General features: G+C 40.7%; 1 protein-coding gene across 1 annotated transcript in view; it reads left to right on the top strand.

Moving 5' to 3' along the window:
• Positions 1 to 27,547, top strand: part of SNX25 (sorting nexin 25) — an 81,971-nt gene that overhangs the window by 50,085 nt on the left and 4,339 nt on the right. Inside the window, exons 8-15 of the mRNA XM_014945519.1 lie at positions 3,718 to 3,849; positions 6,032 to 6,307; positions 10,243 to 10,398; positions 12,775 to 12,906; positions 19,683 to 19,823; positions 20,402 to 20,515; positions 21,201 to 21,365; positions 26,387 to 26,504. Coding sequence (XP_014801005.1) covers positions 3,718 to 3,849; positions 6,032 to 6,307; positions 10,243 to 10,398; positions 12,775 to 12,906; positions 19,683 to 19,823; positions 20,402 to 20,515; positions 21,201 to 21,365; positions 26,387 to 26,504 — 1,234 coding nt within the window. The remainder of the gene's footprint in view (positions 1 to 3,717; positions 3,850 to 6,031; positions 6,308 to 10,242; positions 10,399 to 12,774; positions 12,907 to 19,682; positions 19,824 to 20,401; positions 20,516 to 21,200; positions 21,366 to 26,386; positions 26,505 to 27,547) is intronic.

Genomic DNA, 27,547 nt, shown 5'->3' with positions numbered 1-27,547 from the left:
TGTTATTTTTTACATTCCTCTTACTCCTGTCTTCTACAAAAAAGAAAAAAAATACCCACAGGTGAAAGCAGAAGTCCTGCAGTCTGACTGTGTGCCATCATCCCAGCAGAAAATCTCTGCTACTCACCCAAATTCTGTTCACCCCATCTGTGATCTGCAGTGCTGTTACCAGCTGTATTGTGGTTATTCATTAGAGGCCAGTGTGGGTGTAGCAAACAGGAACCTGGTGTGTTGCAAAGAAGTATAGTACAGTGCATGGTGCCACGTCTGGTGCCTAAACAGGCTCTTCCAAATTAAATAGATATTTTACCTTCTGCTGCAGAGAGAGGCTGTGACTGACTTTAGGGACTTGCCCAAGACCTGGTCTCTGCTTTGTAGGGCAGAAATAAGGCTGTTCTGTGGCCATGTGCTGGGGATGCTGGTTAAAGCACCCTGCTTGGAAAAAAATAAAATAAAAATCTAACTCCTTCCTAGTCTTTGGATGTTATTTTTTACATTCCTCTTACTCCTGTCTTCTACAAAAAAGAAAAAAAATACCCACAGGTGAAAGCAGAAGTCCTGCAGTCTGACTGTGTGCCATCATCCCAGCAGAAAATCTCTGCTACTCACCCAAATTCTGTTCACCCCATCTGTGATCTGCAGTGCTGTTACCAGCTGTATTGTGGTTATTCATTAGAGGCCAGTGTGGGTGTAGCAAACAGGAACCTGGTGTGTTGCAAAGAAGTATAGTACAGTGCATGGTGCCACGTCTGGTGCCTAAACAGGCTCTTCCAAATTAAATAGATATTTTACCTTCTGCTGCAGAAAGAGGCTATGACTGACTTCAGGGACTTGCCCAAGACCTGGTCTCTGCTTTGTAGGGCAGAAATAAGGCTGTTCTGTGGGCATGTGCTGGGGATGCTGGTTAAAGCATCCTCCTTGGAAAAAAAAAATAAAAAAAATAAATCTAACTCCTTCCTAGTCTTTGGCGGAGCCTGTGTCCAGCTGTGGTGGATTAGTTACTGTCCTGTTGGAGTAGGGAATTGATGTAGCAGCAGTAAAGCTGGTGGTTTTTCCAAAGTTTAAAAGGTTGCTGTTCAGGCTGCTAATTTTAAGATTATGTCTGCTAACTGGATATTAGATTTGAGGGTTTACACATGCCCTAATGTGTGCGTGTGCCAACATGGCTTAGAGCTTTGTGCTCTAATCCCTGGTGATGCTGAGTCATAAAATGGTCTTTTGCTGAGGATTACAAATTACTGCAAAATCTCATTCTTTAAATTGGAGAAGGAAGGATTCTCCACAGAATGCTTCCTGGATTGGGTGCATTTTAGGATAATTTACCACCTCAAACCTAAAAAGTTATTTCGTTGTCATTGAAGTCTTAATAATGTTTATTGTATGGTGTTTGTAACATATTTAATAATTCCAAGATAGTCTAGCTTTAAACGAAAACCTAAAAAAAAAGTTTGTGAGGTCTCATTTCTGCGAGAGAAGTTTAAATAAGCTTTTCTGTCAATTAATTTTGTTAAAGTATTTCAGTTTGCAAGGTAACTATTAGGAGGTCTGCATTATTAGGCACCACCACCTTAATTACTATGGGGCACCTGTGCAATGGGCCCATCGCTAGGTGGGAGGGATGATAGCATTTGCCTTGCTCCCTGCAGCAGCACTTACCCACAATTACTTTTGAGAGGGGATGTTTGCTAATTACCCTCCTTGCTGGGGGCCTGGGTGGGGATACCTTGGATAATAGAGGCATAAAGACCTAGGCAGCCTCTTGCTCAAGAAGTGAGAGCACGTGCTCCACATTGTGAGTAATTTATTATCTCTGGAATCATTTACAGAGCTGACAGTCCCAGAGACGGTGAAGATCTCTGTTCAAGGGGTGAGAAGATCCTCTTCCGCTTGTATTTTAAATTATTGTCCTTGATAAAGTGATTGAATAGAAAGTAAGATGATGTGCAGCAATGAGGCTAAACCACTGGCTGGCCTTTGAGTTGTCATCTCTGTGTTCTGCTCTTTGACAACAGTCTGATACCATTTCTGTCGCAGGCCTAGCTTCAGCAAGACTCTTGGTGCTCTGCAGTGGGCTTTAGAGATTGAGCTCTGAAAGGCAGAATATTACATTCATATTCCTGAGTAGCTCTGAAGCTGAGAGCAAGCGTGTCCAGAGGATGTTGGTGTGGTAAAGGGTGAAGAGAGCAATGGTGCGTGACTGTCACTGAGGAACTTTGAAAATGAAAATTAGTATTCCATCTGAGACAAACGCATTTCACTTAAACACTCCCCAAAATCTGGGAGAACTGTTTCAAACAAAACATAGGTGTGTGGCTACAGTTTTTAAATAACTCTCATTATCTTGGTTCGTTAAGGAAGGGACTTGTGCCAGTACTGGTGTACATGCGTGTGAGTGTGGCTTCCTCCCATACAGCTTGAGTCCAGCGAACCATTTTTCCTAAATGTAGCTTGGCTGGAGAGTCTCACGGGTACTAAGTTTAGGACATGACCTGAATTGAATTATTAGGTATTGGAAAAGCCATATTAGAGAATTACTAACTTCTCAATCTCAGTTGGAATTCACGTCTTGCTCTGTACCAAATTATCTTTGCTATAAAATGCAAAGTTACAGGAAGCTGAGATTCATTAGCCCCAGCCCTTAAGGATCCGCTTTTCTTGTCAAATAAAAGGCTGTGGGTTGTTTGGTGTCTGGATTTGGATTCCTGGTGATACGATTAATGGCACTAAATGAGCTACATGAAAACTGGGTTGGCTCTGGGCTGAAAAGCGGGAGAGGAAGGGGGTTGGTTTTGATAGGGTTTTGTAAAATTGATCCTGCTTTTCAAAGAAAGCCAAGGTTCTTCAGTTCGTTCAACATTGGAAGATCTGTTCTGGCAAGCAGGTGTTTTGTTTTTAGGTGTTTGTCTCGAAGAAAAGATCTGGGCTCACAAAAGTAGAGGAGGAGGAAGCGATAATGGCTTTTTAATCCAACAGCTTAATGGCAGCAGCATCTGCTTGAGTGTGAGCAATCTGTGTTTCGGTTCCTTTCCTGCTTGACATACACCCTCCTCTGTCATCTCAGGAAGGGTCCTGAGCATTATATCACAGCCTGTGCTCTTTCCTGGCTGCATTTCTGATAGATGCTTTTCAATAACACTCAGTTAATGGGAACTGGCCACCAAATGCCCCAGCTGCCAGGGTAAAGAACTACACTCCATCTTTCTCCGTGTCCCTGGGAATAATTGAGCTACATCTCAAAGCTCTGTGGCGTGGAAACTGCTGGTGTTACTCTGTGTTTGAATCAAGTAAAGAATAGATCAGTTGGCTTTCAGCTTGGCTCCTCTGCCTTGCAGGGACGTTGGAAGTTAAATTTTTGGCACTAGCATTTCATGAATGACTTGAAATGCCATCCTACTCCTTTGAAATGGCCTTACCTCCAGGACAGAAACCTGCCATCCTACTCCTTTGAAATGGCCTTACCTCCAAGACAGAAAACACGTGGAAACATTTTTCTATCTAGTAGGACCATAGATGCATTTATCGTCTAAATACTTAAAACTCATAATGAGATTTATTTTTTTTTTTAAATGAAGCAAAACTATTACTGTAGTTCTGTGTAGCTGAATGTAGCACACACACTTGTGGGATGCATGGGGCTCTGATTTTCCCCATAAAGGATGAATAGAAGCTAGAGTTCAGTATTTTCCCAGATTTTACTCTTCGTTTTCCTTTCTTCAGATTCTTCAGTTTGAAGAAATTCTGGCCAACCCTTCCTACCGAGAGCACTTCCGAATCTACATGGAGAGGATGGACAAGATGGCTTTGATTGGTCTTTGGGAGTCTGTGGAGTATCTGAAGAGCGCTAACAAGGTGGAAGAAATTGCAAGTCCACGCGGCTTGTACATTAATGAGAATCTTTGCTTGTTTTGATCTTGATGTTAGGAAATGTCTTTGTATTTATGTTTTTAAAATAGCAATAACTAGGGCGGATGCTAAGCAATTTAGGTTTTTTAACTCCCTCATGTCAATGTTTGAGGATAATACAGCAATTAAGTTGTTGCTGTTGTGCAGGTGGTTTGCTGCTGTTTTATATAGTAACATGACCTGTAAAAAAGGCTACTTGATCTACTAAAGTAGTAGAATTATTTCCCTCTCCACCAGAGAAAAATCTTGCAGTAATATATTGGCTTTAGTTGTATCAGCTCATGTGAAACTAAAAATACCTTACTGTTTGATAGTCTGCACCTAAACTTCTCATGTTGCCAATTACAGGCAGTCCATTCAATCCAAAACCATGAAAATTGGTGTATATATGTTTTCAAAATCCTTTTAAAAGAGAGATTTTGCTTTAAAAGACCCCTTCTTCTCCCTGGTCTGTTACTGTACCAGCAGCTAAGTTTCTCCAGGAATGCTGCAGCACTGCTAGAGGGAAGAAACAATGCTGTTCTGTAATTTGTGCTAAAATAAAGTAGAAATGGGAACCCTGAAACAGGAATGAGAAATATCACTTAAAGCTGCAAGAAGTTTCCTGGAGCAATGGTGCAGAGCAAGAATGTAGAGGATAAATTTGCTGTTTATAAGCAGGGGGTGGAGTTTTGGGGGAAACTATTTTAAACCTCCAGGATTCCCACTAGCATGAAATATGAATTTCATTATTAAGTATCAGTTAAATTTTTTATTCGCTGTAATTTTATTACTGTCCTATGTAAAAAGATTCTAGTCAATTGGAAAACACAAATAGCATCCTGTAACCAAAGTGGCAGATTGTGGGGCCTGAGTAGTGAGCCATTAATACAGTCTGAATAAATGGCTGACAACCAACTCAGGTTAGAAAGTGTTTCATAAAGAGGCACCGTGAAGAGAGTTGTATAAATCAGTTTTGATTTGCAAACTGCTTGTGATTGGAAAAGGTGCTATAAATCATTTTCATAGAATCATAGAATGGTTTGGGTTGGAAGGGACCTTAAAGATCATTGAGTTCCACCCCCCTGCCCTGGGCAGGGACACCTCCCACCAGACCAGGTTGCTCCAAGCCCCGTCTAGCCTGGCCTTGGACACCTCCAGGGATGGGGCAGCCACAGCTTCTCTGGGCAACCTGGGCCAGGCTCTCACCACCCTTGCAGGAAAGAATTTATTTCTATTATCTAGTCTAATTTTATGACCTTTCAGCTGGGATTTCACTCCTTGCTTTCAAAACAACTATGTAGAGTGCCTTAATTCAAGACTTCTCATTTTTAAAAAGAGATTTTAACATACTGTGCTTCCATTGCTCCATGGAATGTAAAGATCATCTGCCATTACAGGGGCTGCCTTAATTGCCAAAAAGTAGTGTTATGCAGCCATGTGGCTGTGATATTGTCACATGAGGCAAGCCAGCACATCGTGCCTTACTAAGGGAGTGGATAAAACCTTTTTAATTCAGGTCAATTTAAAGACATGGTAATTTAGAGAGATGATCATGAGCTGTGCTGCATTAATTCCCCTCTTCATGGTTTGTTACTACAAAGTTCAGTCCTGTGCCCTGTTGTGTGCTCAGTGGAAATACTCAGCCTCGTGTGCTAGTAAACATCTTTTCAGGTGTGCTTTTTCCTTTTTACTTTTTTTTTCTTTTATTTTCCTCCTCAAAAATTAATTTTAGTCACAGATAAAGTGAGTTGATCCTGTCCAGCAGAAGACAGGAGAGCCGATACAGCTGAGCTTTATAATCTGAATTTAAAATGGTGACCATGATGTTTTCTAGGACTTGTTTTTTTTCCTGTTAATACCAGCTTTTGGAGCATTCCTTTAAAAGCAGTGGGTAATTTTAGAGCACAGCTGTTTCCTCACTTAACAAATACTGATATTTATCTGGAGAAATTGCCTGCACACCTATGCTAAGCAGTCAGAGTACTTGATCTCAGTAAAACATTCACAGATGTGTTCTCATACATCTGGGCATGAAATTAGCTTGATCATCCTTCAAATTATGCACCTGGATCCTGACTCACTCTGGTATTTTTAACATTTTTCTCATTATTCTCTTTTCCCTTCCCTCTCCCTCCTTGCTTCCTAGGCTGAAATACCTCAACTGGTGAGCGAAATTTATCAGAATTTTTTTGTGGAAAGCAGAGAAATACCCGTGGAAAAATCCCTCTATAAAGAAATACAGCAAAGTCTCGTGGGAAATAAAGGCATTGAAGTATTCTACAGAATTCAGGCCGATGTTTACGAAACTCTAAAGGACAGATACTACCCCTCGTTCATCGTCAGTGATTTGTATGAGAGGTCGGTCAAGAAGGAAGAGGAAAGAAGTTCTGCGCAGCTGATTCCTGAGGACAAAGATGAAGTGGTGAGTCACATGGACAATTTCTTTCACTGAAGACAATGAGTAAAGCAGACAGTAGCATCTTCTGCCTTTGAGCTTTGGACTACTTTTCTCTTTTCCTGGTGTATTTGTAAATACCATCACTCTTATAGTTTCATCGGGTAAACCTGGGTATCTTTGCCAGCTCTTCAAAACAAAATAGTACAAAATGACTGCTTACTTAAAGTTTAAATTAGTTAGAGTAGATATTTCAGATTTCCAAGCATTTTGTACTCCATATCTTTCCTTATGCTCGTAGTATCAGAGAATCCAGAACACCTCATACAAGCTCAGTCACTCTGCTTTTCAGTGAAGGAAATTTCACTGAAACATCGCTAGGTTTCTGTCTAGACATTGTCCCTGTCCCCTGTGCTTTTCCAGTACTAAAAAGGTGTTAACTTGTGCAAAAGAGGAGAAAAGTAATGTAAATATAATCTTACTACTTTTGAATTAATTTATTGAATAGATTAATAGGCTATGTAGGAAGGAAATGATTAAAACAGCACTAGAACTGGAAATACTAAATCGGAGCATTCAAAATGTCATGAGCAATAACCTGACGGCAGGTTTTTTTCCGTGGGTTCTCTAAATGGGTGCTGTGGGGGGAACTTGTGTTACACTTTTCTAAGAACATTTTGACAAGAGCATCTCTCAGCCTAGTGAGCATCTTTCAGTCAGGCTGCCACTTCACATCAGCATGAATATCTTCGTTTTCCGTGTGAACTTGTTCAGAACACAATGAAGTGTAATAGTTCATCTAAAACGGGATCTAAACGGGCAAGCAGGAAGCAGAATCCACGGGTGCTGATCTACATTCTGCCATTTAGACATAATTTTTCCAGAACCTGAGGCTTTTGTATTTACTGCTTAAATATGACTCTGATTTCTGTTGGCCAGCTACTATAGTCTCCATATCAGCAAATCTGCAGAGATGAGCTGTTATGAATAAATTACTTCCAATATGAACTTTTAGAGCTTGCTTAATTTTTCACTGTTTGCTTCTCCCTGTTCTTTTCCTTGATAAAAAATTCAAGATGTGTTTCTTCTTTTGTCACTGGTAACTCAGCTATATGTTGAGGGTGGGATGTACTTCAAAGACTTTCTGTCCTTGTGTTTGTGATCACTGGGACTTGGAAAAAAGCCTGTTACTGCTTTTGTCCAGCACTTTCTATGTATTAAACGTTGTGCTTTTAAATCTCTCTATATTTTATTCAGAGTCTGATGGAGATAACTGTTTCTCTAGGAAGACTGACGCAACATTTTAGGGCTGTCTGTCCTCTGTCAGATAACGTCTATTATAGCTGCTGAAAAATTAGATTTTTGACATCAGCAGCATCTGTCCTTCCTCTAAGTCCTTGGATATATATGTGCCAGATCTGAAGGCTGTGTCTGCTGTCAAAACTTACAGACTAATACGTTCCCAAGTTTGCTTCCGTGGTTAAAGTTTTTTTGCCTTTTTAACAACAAACTAAGTATGAAGCCACGTGCACTGTTAGAGTGTCTCTCAAACAGAGCAATCATCATGTCTTCAGGGCCTTTGAGGTGGAAATAAATTCTAAGAAATTCTTCTTTCTGAGTCTTCCAGTGGGCTTTCAAGTATTGGTGAAAATGCAGTACTGGTCAATAGGTTTGGGTTTTTTTCTTCCCCATATATAGGAAACTACAGCTGAGAAATGTGATCTTTCTGAGGGAATGCGTATTCTTAGCAAATACTAATTGTTTTTGTTTTAGATGGGTTTTGGAGGTCTATGTCCTTACTTCCTGGGATTACCTATGTTAATTTTCTAGAGTTGTCACTGTTGTAGCTGGATAGGTTAAAAGCCATCTAGTGTCATCATGGAGGGGAGAACAAACAGGTGAGCCCTGATTAAACGGGAGAAAATGAAATCAGAAGACAGGAATTGGAGCAAGGCCAGACTCTGCTGGTTCTGCTGCACGTGGAACAAGCTCGCTCTTCTTCCTTCCAATCCGTCATTGCTTCTTGCTCCTTGGACAAACTTCCTTTAAAAGTCATGAGTAGACATAAAAATGCAGAAGGAAGCAGCTCCCGCATGCAGAGGAAAAAGGGCCTGGTGGTTGCATCAGTGCTGCTAAAATTGCTAAAATAAGCCCAAAGTCTGTGCTCTGCAGCACTCGCAGAAATGGAAGTCATTGTCAGTTTAGCAATTGGGGGAAAGTAGCACAAGCCTTTAAAATCTCAGCTTTGAGTGTGTTGGTTGTTTCTTTGATAAATTCAGTTACTCGAATGCAGGTAACTTCTTATGTTGTAATTCTAGCATTTTTAGGATAAACCTAATGATTCAGCAGTGTTTTTTGCTGTGTCTGAAGTGTTAATGACAGAAATCATGTAGCCTACCTTTGGGGTCAGAGCCTTACCGATTTGCAATTAATGGCAATCCTTTGATTACTAAAACCAAACGTCATATGAGAAGTCTTTTAATTCTTCAGTGTTGAAAATAGCATTTTTGATTCTTTTTGGCCACTGTGCTTCCCAAGAAAGGGATTTTATGGTTATTTTCAATAGCATTTTGAGTAACAGTGTTATTAATTGTTGATATTATTGTAGTGCCAGAAGACAACAAGAAGCTTGAATGAGCTGAGCACTGTACACATGCTTGGAGGCAGTCCTGAGGAGTTTAGTCGCTGCAGAACAGACGTAAGGAAGGTTGGGGCATAGAGATAATGTTATTTATTCAGCCACATCTCAGGCTAATGCAGAGCATGAATTTCTTAGCCTAGAACTCCCAACTTCTGCATTATGGTATCCTTCCTTATGAGGATCACACTAAGGAGAGAACTCCCAACTTCTGCATTATGGTATCCTCCCTTATGAGGATCACACTAAGGAGATTAATTATTGTTGCTGCTGTATCTCTTCAGACTTTTTTTACTAAGATACAAAATACTGCAGAATTTACAGTAGGATTGTCTCCTCTAAAACCCAGAATTTAGTAGAGGCTTATTTCCGTCAGCTCTTTGTTAATTATATAAAGATGCAGCTTACTTAGTGGGAATGTCATTACGTGACACAGAACTCTCCACGAGACTAGATTCATAGCTTCCCCCAGATAAATTTTAGATACATTCAGTCACAGAGCAGACCTCAGAGATCTTTGAACATGGCAACGGTAACACCTCAGTGCTGTGTTTACTGCGTCTCGAGGTCTTCATGCTTATTTGGGGAAGCACAGTCAGAAAGGGGAGGCTGAGGCAAATGCCAAAAAGTTGTTAAAGAAAATGTCACGAGAAGGTGTGAAGTCTGTTTTTTCTGCACGCCAGAAGCACACGAGAGAGAAAAAGCTATTGGTTTGTCTGAATGAATATAAGAAAATTATTTATGAGTTTAGGGTAATGCATATGTGCTTTTAACACGTTTTTATTGCCACTTCTAAAACCAGCAGTAAAATCTGTTTATGAAGAGAAAGGGCTTGGTTTAGATTGTTCTGCGGGCAGATAAATCTGGTTTGTGAAGGTTTGGGGGAGGCAGGACTGTTTGTTAGAACCTGTGGGGTTTTTGTATGTCCATCTTTCAGCTCTGAGCCTAAGTATTTGCTTTTCTCTCTGGCTCTGAGTATTGATGATGGCTATTAAGCTTGTGGCTGCTTTTGAAATAAACTTTGATTCTTCCTCTCATTTACACTAAAGCCTTAGCTTGAAGGTTGTTTTACACAGTTGATAGGAGTTGCCAAAGAGCTGTAGTATATAAATGGTAATGAGGTTTTGGTGCTTTTTATTTTTAACAGACTTCATGTCGTTTCATGTTGGATCTGATGGTTGGAATATCTGTTAGAATCTGTTATACCTACATTTTCGTCTATATCAAGAATAAGTGTTCTTATACATAAAATGCTTATGGAGCAAGCAATAACTGCCTCATTTTTCATATTAATGATTCAATTACTTCCATCCTCTGTTCCTAGAGCCAAGGTTGTGAAGAAGCTACTGAAGAATGCAGCACAAGAATTAATGAACAGGCCAGTTATGCTGTAAATAAACTTCGCCAGCTAAATGACAAGCTTGAGTATAAGAAACAGGCTCTAAATTCCATATGTAATTCACCAAAACCCGACAAAAAGGTAAGCACCTTTAGTGTGTTTGGTCTTTTTTTAAAAATAAATATATATTTTATGTGTATTGGTGTAATATCCAGTTGTCTCAAGCTCTTTTTAGACAGGACATTGCTATTTCAGTCAACCCATTATAGAAAGTGAAATCAGAGCTCAGTTTTAATTGTTTATTTTTTTCCATTTTTTTTAAAGCTGTTGTAACTAAAATTGCAAATATGATTTATCTGCTGTTTGTCATAGGATAACAACCTTTCTCCCAGTGGTCTTGCTGCTTTGTTGCTGCCAAATAGTATTTCTTCCTTATGTCTCTACCCACCTGTATCTGTGTAATCCTTGATGGCAGCTGGTCCCTTGTCCCTGCCGCATCTGCAGCACTGCAGGGAGGGATGTGCTGTTTAGCTTCTGCTCCCTCTGCTGGCTTTGAGATAGCACAGCACGTTTCATAAGCTTTTTTTGGGGGGAAAAAACCCCCCCACACCTATAAAAATGACTGATTTCCTTTAGGAGGAGCTAGGAGAAATCTACAGGCACACTTTCATCAGACAAAGCAGATCTTAGGGATACAAAACTTTGGTTCTCTGGGCTTGGATAAAAAAAAAAAATTAATAAAAAATCTCTTTTCCTCTTTGCAAAGAGCACCAGTTAAGCAATCTAAGACCCTATTCAGGCAGAAGCAAGTGATTTGTATGTGGCTCAGGCCAACAGGTTTGCATTGCTACTGAGGATGATGATACAGGACTGTTGTTCGGATGCAGCTGGGCCAGGCTTTTCAGGTGTCATGAAGCTGGTTGCAAATGGGTGGGTAAGAGGAACAAGTAGCCAAGGTGTCTCCCTAAAATGAGCTCCTGCTCTAGGGATGGCAGTAATGTATCTGTGCATAATCACTGCTCAGGACCTGGGTTCTTTGTTCCACCACTCAGGGCAAGTGCTAAGATGCTGGTCTGAGTAGGAGGTGGCACCCACTCCCTCTCTGCTGCCCCAGCTCTGGGGGTGGCTGCCTCTAAGAGAACAATGTGGATGGTTGTGTTTGAGGCCACCATGGGCAGCTCCACTCCCTCTGTCCCTTCCACATTCCCCTTCTGCCAGGGGTTGCTGCACACAGCTGGAAATGTATCCTGCTCACAGCTGCGCTGCTCTCTCTGTCTGTGTGGCCTCAGCTGGCAGAAAATACCTCTTATTTGTCATCCAACTGCTGCTGTCCTGAGTGGTAAGAGCACAGATGTGTCTTTTTTTCTTCCTATTTTTTTTATGCCTGTGTTACTGCAGCAGCATTTACCTTTGAAGCTTTTAAATAGATAGTTGGGGTTGACAGAGTGAGGTCACAGGGACTTTATTTTTTTTCCTCTGGTCATGGCAGGTAAAAATTTGGTTCTTGGTCATAGAAGGAGGTTAGGTATATGCTAGAAGGTTGTTATATTGCTGTCGTGTCGGTATTGCACATCTTACATGAGACAAAAATTCTGGAAAAGGCAGAATTTCTGTAGCTCTATAAAATGTACCATTTGTGATGCAAGTCATACAACTAAGAGTCATAAATTTGATGTATTGTAATTTTTTTATGTAAAGTGTCAGTTTCTTTTGCTGTGTTTCTGATGTCACGGGGTGTGTGTACTTCCACCTTTTCTTGTCCTACTGTCTCCTGGTAGGATGTGTGATTACTGATATTTTTGCTGATGTGATGAGATAATTCTCCTTTATGGCAGTGAGCTATGTCTTGATGGGAACATCTTTTTAAATGTGTGCTTTCCACAGTAACAAATTCTTCCCTTTCCAAAACTAAAATGAACCATGGGAACATCTTTTTAAATGTGTGCTTTCCCCAATTTTTCCCTTTCCAAAACTAAAATGAACTAAGTGGGAGCTTCCTGAGTGATTGTTAACTCAGCTGAGTTCCTAGAAATGAAATCTATTCCCAGGTTCTTTGATCGCATTGTGTATATATGAAAATAGCATGGATGATGCCTTCAGTAATGCATGTTTCAGTAATTGCTGTTAAAAGTTTGTGTAAAACACATACTTTTTAATATATGTGTGTAATACATAATCCTATCTAAATTGTTTCTTATGCTGATAGTGTGATAGTAGCATGCCCTTCTAATTTGTGTAATACATAATCCTATCTAAATTGTTTTTTATGCTGATAGTGTGATAGTAGCATGTCCTTCTAATTTGTTTTTTGGTTTAGTGTCAGGGTTGACCTTTAAGATGACTGCACGTTTATATAAGGTGTTGGATTCTCTCACAATTATTTTTTTCCATGTGAATTGTTTTGTCTCCCTGCTTTTGTGCCTTTTCTCCTTGCTGAGCAGTGTCCCTAAAGACACAACTAGGCGTGTTGCACAAGCTTTTTCCTACCAATTGTAATTGATAAACTTTCCTCCACAGATTGTTTCGAAGCTGAAAGATGAAATTACTCTGATGGAGAGGGAGCATAACGACCTTCAGCTGCACATTGCAAGAACAGACTGGTGGTGTGAGAATCTTGGCATGTGGAAAGCCTTAATTGTCTCAGGCGAGGTAGGGGTTTTATTACAGCTTTTTATCTTCTGGGTCAGTCCAAACTTGCATGAAGAGAAGAATGAAAAACCTATATATACTTTCCTTATACCTTGGTGTACACTGTGTATACTTCATATTTACTTGGGGAGGGAGGAAACCCTGACCTCTTCTGAGCTCCTTCTCTTTTTCCCCAGTGACAACTATGATGAACATACAAAATTTCTAGTCCTCAGACACTGTTGTAATGAAGTCACAAAAATGCCTGCGTATACGTGAACTGGTTTTGGCATTGGGTAAAAAAGTCATTTGCTATCTTAGGGGTATTGTTTTCATGAGAACTGTCTCTTGTTATATTACCATGCCATCACACCTGGGTGCAGTTGTGTCTCTGCTGTGTCTCAGAGGTGCAGTACTTAACACTTTTTGTGGTTTGTATTATTATATTTAACGGCAGCAGAGTTTCAAGGGACTAGAAGGCCCAGAAAGAAAGTGCTTTAAATCTATGAGTAAGTTGAAGGGAAGTTAAATTATTTTGGGGGGATCTTGTTCTGCTCTTTCCTTTGGGCCTCGGCAAACAATTGTAGAATGAATCTTAAAAAAAAAAAAAAAAAAAAGTAATGGTAACACTTTTTTCCATTTTTTTTCCATCTCATGGCTTTCTATTAACACTTGCCATGAAAGGAACCCAACAGATGCTTGTTCTGTAGTAACTGTAGGCTTGCACTGTGCATAAGCAGTCTTCTTGACAGTATTGTTTCAGAGAATTAAAGATTAATTGGATATCTACTGGCTTGTCTTCCTGTGCTATTAAGAAAATGTTCCTTGTATAAGTAGTTTCCTTGAGGTGTTTTTTTCTTGCAAGAAAGAATTATGTGCTGTTGAGTTTATTTGGTTGTGCCTTGAGCTCTTTCAAACTACAATGGGTCTGTCAACAGTTAAACTCAGTGTTCGTAAAAGGAGAAATAAATCCAACAGGTTGAAAACTTAAGCCAATTTTAAAAACCACATTCTCAATGTGTAAATATCTGGGTTTGTTTTTGTTTTAATGCTGTTTGCAGGTGATAGAGTTGAGAACAGTGAAGGTCTTAAATTGTTTTTAAGAGTTCTCTGTAGTTTTTGAAGTCTGGTTTTTAAAAACCAGCAATTCCACATGCAGCAAAACTTCAGAAGGGGCACCAGACAGAACTGCCCAGCATCTTCATTATTACTGGATGTGAAGGTTGTTCAGCTAATTAGGAGGTTGGGAGAGGCTTCTAATTACTTGCTGCTTTAACTATAAGTAGTACTGGATTAGATAATTAAATGTAGGCTTGCATTAATTGTGCTGTTTGCAGCTCTGTGCTTCAAAGGGTAGGCTGGAGAAAACGTTAATGTTGTAGTTATCAGTGTTAATTAATTGCTCGGGAATGTTCTGGCTGCAGCTTATGATTTTAGGGGTATGAGTAGGTGACACTGTCTTTCTGTCTGCAAAATATGCTGTGGCTAATCCTTGCCTGTAGCTCTGTGATTTTAGAGAGAGAAAAACTTGGTGGCCCTATATTTTTTGCAGAAAAGCTTTGTAAAAGTAAATTTTGCTATAAAATTTAAGCTGAAAGTGATCTAAACTAATCGGTGGCCCTATATTTTTTGCAGAAAAGCTTTATAAAAGTAAATTTTGCTATAGAATTTAAGCTGAAAGTGTAATTGACCTTTTAAACTGATTTACTAAAACAGTTAGTAGATAAAGCCTAAAAAAATAGAATTACTGAAGACTTGGGGGAAAAAAACCACAACTATGCTTCCAAACTTGTTTGTACTCTCTTAGCTTGAATCTTTCAGTCTTTATAGTTTTGAGTGATATGAATGCACTGGGGGTGTGTGTGTGAAGTGCTTTAAAAAATTAATGAATATGGTATAGTCTACAGGTGTCTTGTGGTAACTGATATTTCTGCTAAAACCATCTTTTGGAGACCCAGTGTTTTGGCTGGTTGGCAGAGGTTGAAAAAAAGACAGTAGGAACATGAGGAACGAGGGGATTTGTGAAAACAACTCGTGTAATTCTGTGAGTCGTTTCCCTGTGACAGGTATATGAGGTGAAATTCTGCCTGGCCTTTCTATGTTTAAAAGGCACTTTTAAGGGACTTTTTTTAACCAGCTGTCTGGTTAGCCCGTATGTCCCTGCTGCACAGCTCGGGTGGGCTGTTTGCAAGAGCTGCTTTGACTGAAGAAAGTTTCTGGTGAGTCACACGGTTCTTCACTGGCTTAATGACTGGGCTAATTTTTGTTAAAGTTTAATTATTCCCCAGGGATGCCTGGACTAGCCCTTAGTGCTTCTAACAGGTTATTTAATGGGTTCTCTTGGCAGCTTGTTACTTTACTGGACAATTATTACAGTTTTTGCTAACACTTTACCTATTGCAGCTAATAGCTGTAGCTTCTCCTGGGCAGTATTTAATAATATTTGTTCCTCCTTTGTTTTTGCAATATTTCATTGAATGTTTCTTACTGTTACCATACCACACACCCAAATAAGAGGTGCTCACCTCGGCACTTTTAAGGGACTTTTTTTAACCAGCTGTCTGGTTAGCCCGTATGTCCCTGCTGCACAGCTCGGGTGGGCTGTTTGCAAGAGCTGCTTTGACTGAAGAAAGTTTCTGGTGAGTCACGCAGTTCTTCACTGGCTTAATGACTGGGCTAATTTTTGTTAAAGTTTAATTATTCCCCAGGGATGCCTGGACTAGCCCTTAGTGCTTCTAACAGGTTATTTAATGGGTTCTCTTGGCAGCTTGTTACTTTACTGGACAATTATTACAGTTTTTGCTAACACTTTACCTATTGCAGCTAATAGCTGTAGCTTCTCCTGGGCAGTATTTAATAATATTTGTTCCTCCTTTGTTTTTGCAATATTTCATTGAATGTTTCTTACTGTTACCACACCACACACCCAAATAAGAGGTGCTCACCTCTGGTGTGCACCTTGTAGGTTTTATTAACGTAGGTGTGTCAACATTTTTATTCTTGTCTTTCTCTATCCACTTTGGGACATTGTGTCTCAAAGGAAGAAGGTAGAAATCTTTACCCTTTGTGGAGTAGGTATCTATGGCACCATTGAATGTTTCTTACTGTTACCATACCACACACCCAAATAAGAGGTGCTCACCTCTGGTGTGCACCTTGTAGGTTTTATTAACGGATGTAGGTGTGTCAACATTCTTACTCTTGTCTTTCTCTATCCACTTTGGGACATTGTGTCTCAAAGGAAGAAGGTAGAAATCTTTACCCTTTGTGGAGTAGGTATCTATGGCACGCTAGTGGTCAGGAAATTCTCAAATAAATAATCTTTACATTGTTTTGAGGCTGTGGAGTTGTTCTATTACAAAAATACCCCAATAGCTTTGGGTGCTCGAGAGCTAATTCTGTCCCTGCCAGGGAAATAGCAGTGAATAACCTTGAATGCTTATGTGTAGGCTGAGGAAAGGGGCTGAGGAGGAGACTTATGGAAATGCCCTCCTAGGGGCTGATTCTGAGAGCCTTTGCTGGTGCTGTGAAATCATCAGGACTGACACTATCCTGGGACATTTGGACTTGGAAAACCAAACCAGAGTGCAAATGCTAAGTTTCTGCTTATGAAGCATCAGAGTTGGAAGAGGGTTTGGATGGGTCTCAGAAAGAGCTGGGTGATTTTTAAGATGGAAGAACTTCTCCCATGGGAAGCGATTGTGAAAGCACTTCTGCTTGCTTAGCTTAGCAAAAGGGAGACTTGGAGGAATAAAGTGCTCTAGAAAAACACACCAAAAAGGGAAAATGTAAGGGAGGGGTGAAGAGTTGTTGGAACAAATGGGGAATGAGTTTGGAAATTGAAAGGCAACTTCCAGTGACTGGGGTGAGGGTCTAGAGCAGACTTTTAGTGTGACGGGGATGGAAACCATAAAGTGCTCTAGAAAAACACACCAAAAAGGGAAAATGTAAGGGAGGGGTGAAGAGTTGTTGGAACAAATGGGGAATGAGTTTGGAAACTGAAAGGAAACTTCCAGGGACTGGGGTGGTGAGGGTCTAGAGCAGACTTTTAGTGCAATGGGGATGGAAACTAATTGATTCACAAGTTGAATTAATTCATGATAGCAGTTCTATGAGATGGTGCCTGTTACAGCAACGGACTAGAGCTCCTGGCTTAGATGACCCCACTAACATCCCGGTTTTCTGTGCATTTCCCAGTTGACTCATTAATTTGGAAAAACAAATGTACAAGTTCTTAAATTGGTCAAAAATTTTGCTTGCTTAAGAAGATCCTGAAGACTTTCAGATATTTATATGAGGGTATTTGAAGGAAGTTGTGATATGTCTCCGCCTAGTAATTAGAATTTAAATGGGTTTATACATGTATCCTAACTTGAAAGCAGAAGGGAGTACTAAGTCCTTCCATTTTGAGGATGTCCTTCCAGAGGGATGTCCTTCTCATAATTACGGTTCAGATGACCCTATGTGTATGCAAATCCCTGCCTTGGGGGTGAATGTGTAATTGACTCAAATCAGCATTTTCAGATCTCCCAGTTTTCAAAAGCAGCTGCTGGGAGGTGTTTGTGAGTCACCTGCAAGCACAAAATCCAGTCAAGCTCAGGGGTAGACAGGGCAGGGACTGTCCCAGTAGATCCCTCTGACCTTCATTTTGGAGGCTGTTCAAGCATCTCTTTCTGCAGTATCTGGCAGGAGAAAGGCAGTTCCCCAAATTGTTCTGCTGGGAACCAGCCACGTTTTCAGATGTTCAAGCTGGTGCTTTGTATCTGTCCGGGTGCTGCTGCAGCTTTTTTTTTACAGAGAGCTGTGAAACCTTGGCCTCAAATCGTGTTTCCCAGTGGTCCACGAGCAGCTTTAGGATCAGTGCATCACAGGGAATGTTCTCCATGCACAGCTGTAAAATATGAAGATAACTCTTAGCTGTGTGTCTTTTACAGTGGTGATGCAGCTGTTGGTTAAATTATCTGTCACGAGCATTAAGTGTTGTCACACCTCTACAGGCTTCTCAGAAAATGTGTCATAATTTTATGAATTGTAAAGTTTATTCTTATCCTAATTGGATTAGTTAAATGTTCTTTAAAAAAAACACCCCCAAAGGCTTATTCAATAAAATTGTGTGAGAGTTATATTTTATAATTACTTTTCTGTTACTTGCATGTATATTAAGACAAGCATTTAAGAGTTTGGCTTGGCCAGAAAAAGCTGTGTATTTCATGCATTTCCCTTATTTGCCTTTCATAATCTATTTAGCTGTTTTCTTAAAATAAGGAAACAATCAATCTGTTACCATTAGGACATAAGGGTGGAATTCTGGGTGGCTCCTCAAATTGATACATATCTGGTCACGCTGCTGCCATTGTCTCAAGAAAATATCATTTAGCTTCTTTGCTGTAGTTTTCCCATTTGCACAATGTGGTTAATCTTAATCACTCATCCTTCCTCGGGTTGTTGTACAGTCCCATTTGTCAGTATGTTTGTAAAGTTGTGAGCCCCTCAAATGAAACGTGGCATGGATACCACATGTCCTGTGCACACAGAAAACCTCAAGTGAGCAGAGAAGTCACTCTGAGCCATGAAGGGTGGGAATCATGGGAGAACAGTCAGGAAAGTGCAGATAAGGAGAGATGGAGTCTTGATAAACCATCAGAAAGTTACCTAGTGGCTACCTTAAAAACTGAAATAATACACACAGCCGTTTCATAGAATCGTCGAATGGTTTGGGTTGGGTGGGACCTTGAAGATGATCTAGTTCCAACCCAGCTGCCATGGGCAGGGACACCTCCTGCTAGAGGAGGAGTTTGAAGGTGACCTGTCAGGGAGATTTGATAGCTGATGGGGTGGCATTGCAGAGCTGTATGTAAAGCTCAATAGTGGCTAGTTGGACGCCTGATCCAGGACTGACAACATTTTAGGTAAAGTTTAATCCATTAAGGGTATTGCTCCACGTGTACCCTTCAAACTGTGAGAGAAGCATGGGACAATGATGGTGACATCATTTGCAACCCAAACCTTCCACTCTTTGCTGTCAAAGTAGCATACCTTATCTGTTGCGTTCTTCCCCACAAGTCTTGATAAACCATCAGAAAGTTACCTAGTGGCTACCTTAAAAACTGAAATAATACACACAGCCGTTTCATAGAATCGTCGAATGGTTTGGGTTGGGTGGGACCTTGAAGATGATCTAGTTCCAACCCAGCTGCCATGGGCAGGGACACCTCCTGCTAGAGGAGGAGTTTGAAGGTGACCTGTCAGGGAGATTTGATAGCTGATGGGGTGGCATTGCAGAGCTGTATGTAAAGCTCAATAGTGGCTAGTTGGACGCCTGATCCAGGACTGACAGCATTTTGGGTAAAGTTTAATCTATTAAGGGTATTGCTCCATGTGTACCCTTCAAACTGTGAGAGAAGTGATGGTGACATCATTTACAAGCCAGTCATCTGCGTCGAATGGTTTGGGTTGGGTGGGACCTTGAAGATGATCTAGTTCCAACCCAGCTGCCATGGGCAGGGACACCTCCTGCTAGAGGAGGAGTTTGAAGGTGACCTGTCAGGGAGATTTGATAGCTGATGGGGTGGCATTGCAGAGCTGTATGTAAAGCTCAATAGTGGCTAGTTGGACGCCTGATCCAGGACTGACAACATTTTAGGTAAAGTTTAATCCATTAAGGGTATTGCTCCACGTGTACCCTTCAAACTGTGAGAGAAGCATGGGACAATGATGGTGACATCATTTGCAACCCAAACCTTCCACTCTTTGCTGTCAAAGTAGCATACCTTATCTGTTGCGTTCTTCCCCACAAGGTTTTAGAAGAGAATGGAGAACAAGTGCCCTGTTACTCTGTCATGGTGAGTTTACAAGAAGTTGGCGGAGCCGAAACCAAGAACTGGACTGTTCCCAGGAAGCTCAGTGAGTTTCAGAACCTGCACCGGAAACTCAGTGAGGTACGGGTCTTGGCTGGGGAGGGAGAAGGTGCAAATGGCTAAAATCTGTCAGAATGGTGCACAGAGAGGAGAAAACCAGATAAAAATTTAACATTACCTGGTTTTATTCCAGCCTTTTGACTTTTAGCCCTTTAGAGCTAGTTTTCAATCTATTTCTGACCTCTGCCAGATGCTTATAAAACTTGTTTATAATTTTTTTTTTTCTTAATAATGAATGTTTTACTGAACTAAACAAATGTCAAAATGGTAAATGCTGTGCACTGTCATGCAGTAGCCTGCTTTGAAAACTAGATTTTGTCGCTGGCTTCCAGGAAAGTGTTAGAAAAGATGGTTTTTGGGGACAGAGAAGGTTTTGTTTTACAGTGCTTTAACCTTTCTGTCTAAGGGACGATGGTGGTGGGAAGGGAAGGGGTTTACCTGTGTCAGCCCATAGTGGGTAAGGGAAAGTAGGTGTTTTTTGAGGTGCTGAGAAGGGTGTGGAAGGGAGATGGGAGCACAAAGGAGTCTTTTCATTTCTGTTCTGAACCTGTGTTTTTCTGCACACACACGTTAAGTGAGCTCTCCTTTCTCCTACACAGTGTTTTCCCTCGTTAAAGAAAGTTCAGTTGCCTTCCCTCAGCAAGCTGCCCTTCAAATCCATAGACCAGAAATTCATGGAGAAATCCAAGAACCAGCTTAATAACTTTCTGCAGGTAAGAAAACAAAAACAATGCCACCAGGTGTCTGAACAGGAGGCTTGAATTGTACCTCTGGAGTGGATGTTGTTTCTCTATTGGCTAAAGAGAGAGCCTAAAACACACAGGTCAGATGTAAGATTCGACGTCATAAATGTGAAAATTGTCTAAAACAATTGTCTAAAAGTTGAGATGAGTTTGGCTGATAGTAACCATTTCTGTAGTGGTAAGTTAATTTAAACTTTGATTAATTAATATATAGCAAATAACGAATCCTATAGTCTAACTACAACACTTCACAACAAATTCCTTACAAATTAGAACTTAGAAAGTAAGTTGTAAGATTAAAACCTTTAATCCTACTAGTTCTCATACTTTAGAACTAACTTCCTGAAGTATCTTTGTGAGACGGATTATTTTTTTTCCCCTCTCAAGTCTAACTACAACACTTCACAACAAATTCCTTACAAATTAGAACTTAGAAAGTAAGTTGTAAGATTAAAACCTTTAATCCTACTAGTTCTCATACTTTAGAACTAACTTCCTGAAGTATCTTTGTGAGATGTGGATTATCTTTTTTCCCTCTCGCTGTATCTCTGAGCCATGTCTTAATCAGTTTCACTGGATGTGCCTGACACATCTTGTTCCTTAACAATAAATATTTAATTGATGTGTTGTTCCTGTCATTATTTTTCCTTCACAGAAATTGCTCTCTGATGAAAGACTCTGCCAGAGTGAAGCACTTTACGCCTTCTTGAGCCCTTCCCCAGAGCACCTCAAAGTTATTGATGTGCAAGGAAAGAAGTCGTCTTTTTCACTCTCCTCATTTCTGGAACGACTTCCTGGTGATTTGTTTTCTCATCAGGAGGTAAGTGATAGAAAAGTAATCTTCCCAAATTTAATTACTTATCCAAAGTAAGCAGGGAGAGACATTAATATAGTGCATTTGAATGGCAGGTTATATTGGAAGGCATTTCCAAAGGTCATTTTTAATTTACTGTAGGTGAACGAGTCAAAAATAGGAGCTGTCTATGAATTTAAAAGGTGTTTATTAATACCATAAGTTTCCTGCCCTTTGATAAATATATATAGGCAAATGTGTAACCTTTCACAAATAAATGAATTGCAGTCCATGTGGGATTGTTTATTTTTTTTATAGCAGAATTTCCCGCTTCTGCTCTTGACATGTGTATTTCAGAGGGTTTTTGACAGGTAAAAATAATTCTCTCTTAGGAAGCTTCTCTTGGCAGGGAACAGCTGTGTGTCCTTAATAATTTCTGGGCAATGTCTGAAGCAAAGCTAGTTTTGACAAAGGATTTTGGCAAATGGCATCGGCTCCCTGAGGGAATTTGCAAATACAGGCAGGAGCCCATGTGGGCCAACCAGTTGGAGAATTTGATACTAAGCCATAAAAAAGCATTGTCTTTCAAAATACAGTGAAGAATAGATTAGTGACTAAAATAGCTCATTGACTAGAACTGACCATAATTCCATGGCTCTCTGTTCTGTGTGGTTTATGTTGCAGCCTCCAAGGAGCTGTTTCTATTCCCTTTTTTAGTTAATATATTATATGAAATAATTATTTTCTTACATTCCGTAGTTATCTGCAGTGATTTGGCTTCTGCAGGATGAGTGGAGTTTGGGGAACTCATACAGTTCTAGCCTGTTGATAGGCAAAAAGGTGGTCTTGCATCTCTCAGGAAGAAGAAAATCCTATATTTTAATTTGTAAAAATTGCACTCTATTTGCACCTAGACGGTGAATGCCTATGTCTCATTTCAGAGTAATAAACATAAAGAAAGTTTGAGAAACTAATTTTACACTTCAATAAAAGTACTGCAGTTCTGAAAACAAAAGTGGCTGTTAGGTAGAAGTAGCTTAAAAGCACAGGAGCATGAAGCTATTTGTATTTTAGTATTTAATTGGAAAACGTCCTCAAGAAAAAAGCCAGATCACACATATATTGTATTACGTGAGTGTGTAGGAGGAGATATTAGGATATATGGGAGAAGGAAAGGGAGTTTGTGATAGGAGTGCGTGAGAGAGGAGAGAGAACAAAGAAATGAAGCAGAAATGAAGCAACTGGTACTGAAAAAACAGGAAAGAAGTCGAGCAAAAAATGTGCAGAGAATGTGGCAGCAGAGGAGTTGGAACACAACCTCTTAGTTTAAATTTAATATTATTTCGTACTTGTTACTTGTGGGATTAGGAACTTAATTTTGGCTAGACTGTATTTTTCCATGTACTGTGCAAATGCAGCAAAACTATCCTGCATCACATCCACCTTCCCTCCCTTCCTTCCCTAAGGAAACAGAACACAGGTGGAGGGGGTGTAGGAAACTTACACCCTCTGAATCAGTAGTCCTAGTTTCAAAATAACGATAAAACAGAGGGAGGGGGATTGTGAGGTGGTCTGGGATCAGCTCTAATTTTTCTTGGGCACCCTTTTCTTTCAGTGTGAGCTTTAGAGCTTTGTGAGCTTTTAGATCAGCTCTGTCTTGCCTGGTGATAGCATTTTGGATAATTCACTAAAGCAGTTAAACGAGGGTTAAATCGTTTGGTACAAGGTCATTAATGGTGTTAGTTGTGTTAAATCATGCTTTACAAAGCTGTTAGATTTGTGTTGTCTTTGTAACTAACAATTCCTGGTTTAGTTTGTATTTTGGACTTTGTAGAAGACAGTGCTCTCGTACAGTGCTCTCTCTGCCTTTTACGTCTCTTCTCATGCTTTTCAAATATGTGTTAGAGCAAGAATATTACCTCTTGAGTGCTGTTTTCAAGATGAGATACTGCAGCAATTTCCGATCTATTATATATACAGCTCCTTGGACAGGAACAGCTTTAGAACATATTTCTTAGCTCTCAAGACCAAAACGAAATCAGAGTTAAAAACACGGTTGATATAATCTAGAGGAAGGGGTTTTAGGTTTATGAAGTGTTAATGGATAGAAAATGCACTGTGGTGTAAGAATTTACATTTCTCATTGCACTTACTAAATGATGAGGATTGACTGAACAGCAGAAAAATAGAGCAGGGACCTCAGAGAGGTCATGGGGTTTGTTCTCCTGCTCCAAGCAGACTTGATTCTGCTGGCAGAATTCTTGCCACATGTTGGTCTAGTGTGTTTTTAAACCTCTGGTAACTGATGTTCTCCAGTTGAGCAAGGCAGCACGTCCCAGTTCTCAGCTGTCTTCATGGTTAGGAAACTTTTCTTACTGTCTGTCCGAAATCTCCCTCCTTTAGCCAGCCTCGCTCTGCTCCTCTCTGCAGCCAACATCATCTCAGTTATCAGGAGTTACTACTTTCCTGTTGTCTCTTATTCTTTTATTTCTTAGACAGAGCAGCCCCAATTTCTCCTAGGTTTTGTTAGGTTATGTTTTATTTCCTCCTTATGGTTTTGCTCTGGTCTTGCCCGATTATATGTATTTTTCTTGGAAATGTGGTGATTAAAATTTGAAACACGATGCTCCCACTAGGTTTACCTAAATGCATGAAAAGAATTTTTATATCTCTCTGTGTATATATGTCATCCAAACAGTGTTCCTGCTTAAACATCGTGGTACTTACACTTGCCTCTTCCGCAGCAGTGTGGCCCTGGGATTTTTTTCCTGTAGTATTATCAATATAAATTGTTTTGTTTCCTGCATTTACACAGTGAGTTATTGCCACTCTGCATCTGTCTTTATGAAACCCTGTGGGCTCAGCTCCAAACTCAGTCAGCTCACCTGCAAATTCAGTAAGCTTATTTTCTGTTCTGTTGCCCAAGTGCTTAATGAAAATGTGGAATGATGTCTACTATGAAAAATTAAAAAAAACAGAATTTCTCAAACTAACAAAGGGCCAAGAAGCCTATTAAGCAGAGGAAGGTAGTGAGTGAGACTGGAGTTTGCTCTAGACTCTGTCCCTGGGGAAAACTCTGTTCGTCACCAGTGAATTTGTGTGTTTGTGTGGTAAGATGGGTAATCATTTGTGGTTTCCTTGTGTGGCTTTTCTTGTCAGTATGGTTTGGCTCTTTGTTCCCTGCCCTCGGTCACAGCTCAGCCTACCGTTGGCAGAAAGCTTGAAAAGCTGGGGCCTCCTCAAGCTGAGGGAGTCAGTAAAAAGGGAAGTCTACGTTGATGTTTATCATGTGCTTCAGTGGGATTTTTTCTTTCTGTTTTTCTTTCTGTTATGAGGAGAGAAGTGACAGCTTGAGCAGTGCCAGAGAAAATGCCAAATGTGACACAGGAAGTGCAGGGTACAGGATATATGTGTGTTGGAATATGCAACACTCTGGAGTTATTTATGGACTACTATTTATAGACACTCAGGGACTGGAAATGTACCTGAAATCAGTCACAGAATCACATGGGGTTGGAAGGGACCTCTGGAGATCATCTAGTCCAACCCCTGTGCCAAAGCAGGTCCACCCAGAGCAGGCTGCACAGGAACGTGTCCAGGCGGGTTTTGAATGTCTCCAGAGAAGGAGACTCCACCACCTCCCTGGACAGCCTCTTCCAGTGCTCTGCCACTCAGTGACGGGCTTTACATGGGATTTGGAGGGTGTGAGGAAGGAGTAAGACAAACTGATGTACAGCTGAGAGACTGTAGGATACTCTCTGTATAGCGGAGTTCAAATGACAGGCAAGGGATGACCAAAAGATTGTGACCAAAAGAATACGGCCAAGACAGACACCAAAATAATGCAAGAGAAATAGAGCCACGAAGCAGGTTTTCCAGACTAGATCATGAGAGGGGGAAAAAAAACCCAACAGTGTTAAATGGTGGAATGATAAGGAAGGCAAAGGAAGAGATGACTGTTTTCTTTGAAAATCAGGACTGAAGAAAGGACTGGTTTGCACACCATTCTGACCATTCCTGAACTGGATTCTGGGTCCTTGCACCAGCCTCAGTGGGGGTCAGGCCTGTCTTGCTGCAGCTTTGCTCTAAGCACAGGAGGGCAAGGGATGCCAGGGAAGCAAAGGGATGTGGTGGCTGCCATGAGTAGTGGAAGGAGGTGTAATTCTGGTGCTGAAGATGATCCTCGTGACACTGAGAAACAACCCACTGTCTGCTCTTCATTCTTGAATAATGACACTGCCAAAACTGCAGTGGTCCATGGAACGGTTGGTTTGGAAGAGACCTTAAAAATCACCCAGTTCCAACCCCCTGCCCTGGGCAGGGACACCTCCCACCAGACCAGGTTACTCAAATCCCCGTCCAACCTGACCTTGAACCCCTTCAGGGATGGGGCAGCCACAGCTTCTCTGGGCAACCTGGGCCAGTGTCTCAGAGTGAAAAGGCAGCAGTGTCTGCTCTCCAGGGGAGCAAGCTGCCTACTTCTCCAGATGCAATAACCAGATTCTTCCTAGCTGCTTCCTAGTGTTGCAAACAGCTCCAGCTGGCTGGCTCCCCATCCTGAATGTCCTTCATGGCTGCCGTGTCAGAGAAGGCTTTGCAATGACCAACATTTCTGAGTGCCATCTCCTCCTTACAGTTCTCCCTAGCTTCCTGGCAGTACCTGGCTCCCACATCACCTCCTTTCCCTTACCCAGCTCGTGTTGGCAGGGTAATATAGGCAGCCGACCCCACGAATCTGGGTAGATCCACCCAACATTGAGGTGTTTACAGGGGCGAGGCTGCAGGCAGAAGATCTAGCAGTGGCAATGACTCCAGCAGTGCAGCGTGTCCTCATTGCTCTTGGCCACTGGGAAGTGCAATCCCTTTCCAAAATCTCTGGTGAGGTTTCTATTTGCCAGACCTTGCCAGCAGCAGAGTTGGTGGCTCTAATGACCTTTCTCACGAGGGCCAGCTGTGCTCCTTCCCCAGGGCATGGCAGTGAGTGAATCTGTTCTGGAAGAAGGGTGGGGAGCAGCAGCCACCTATTCATGTTGTGTCTCTCTCCCTAGGAAGAAACAGAAGAGGACAGTGACCTGTCGGACTACGGAGAGGAGGTGGATGGGAAAAGGGACTCTCTTGCTGAACCATGTTTCATGCTGATTGGAGAGATCTTTGAGCTGCGAGGAAGTAAGATGTGAACCTGCTTGTTTGCTAGTGGGGTCTGTTGGTTGAGAAGTCTGGGACACTTTGTAATTGGGATTTTTCTGCTGGTTCAATAAGTGGAAAATGTTCTTGCAATCTATATAGCCTCTTTGTTTGGAACAGAGCTGTTCTTCAGTAGTTCCTAACTTCGATGCTTTCATTCAAAAATGAGATTCTAATATAAAATGGCAGTAAAAATACAACTGGTAAGGGAGAGCATCTGCATTCAATATTCTGAAGATTTTCATTTGAAAAAAAATCTGGAAAATCCAGAGAAGTACAAAAGCATGTTTTCTGTATGTAGGCTGCATGTTAGAATGTATGAATCATGAGGAAGGAAAGATGACTTTATTACAGAACATGTCACTGACAAAGCAACATAATTTTAATGTCCTTTTTAAGTGTATTACGTCTGCATTTTAGTTCTACAGTTTAGATAGTGGAAAAGATGCTAGAATTGTGGCATCTTTCAGTACCAGATGATTTTTTTTTTCCTCCTTTATGTAACTAAATGAATGGTAATAAAGAAAACTGCTTTTGTTTCTGTTTGAATGTGCAGTCACACTTGAAACCCTATAAAATTATTTACAGGGTAACTATTACAAAATGCAGCACCTTCCAAAAATGGCAGATGCATCTTCCAAATATAGACTTTCTCCTGCTGATAGAGAACAGCATGAAAGATTGATTAACCAGTAATTACGAGGAAGCACTCCCATTCCTTTCCTTTATTTGGCATGAAAAGCAACTGCTTGGTTTATTTGAGTGAAAAAGCTTTCAGAATTGTAAGGGTGCTGCTGTGTGTACAACATTACACTAGTAGGTATAAAAAGTGTGAATTTTTAGGGGTTTTCTTTTCTCTAGTAGAAAAGGGGTTTTGGGTAGTTGTATGGCTCGATAAACTTGAAATATTCCTAAACATAAAAGTTTACAGTATGAACTATAAATGCATATGACAGATTTGTTTATATAATCCACAAGAATTAAAAAACATACAGCAATCAGTACAGGGAAAGCAGCAAGAAAAA

Source organism: Calidris pugnax, unplaced genomic scaffold, assembly GCF_001431845.1.
Source record: "Calidris pugnax isolate Ruff unplaced genomic scaffold, ASM143184v1 scaffold58, whole genome shotgun sequence".
Taxonomy (NCBI): Eukaryota; Metazoa; Chordata; class Aves; order Charadriiformes; family Scolopacidae; genus Calidris; species Calidris pugnax.
This window is presented reverse-complemented; position numbering and strand designations above follow the sequence as displayed.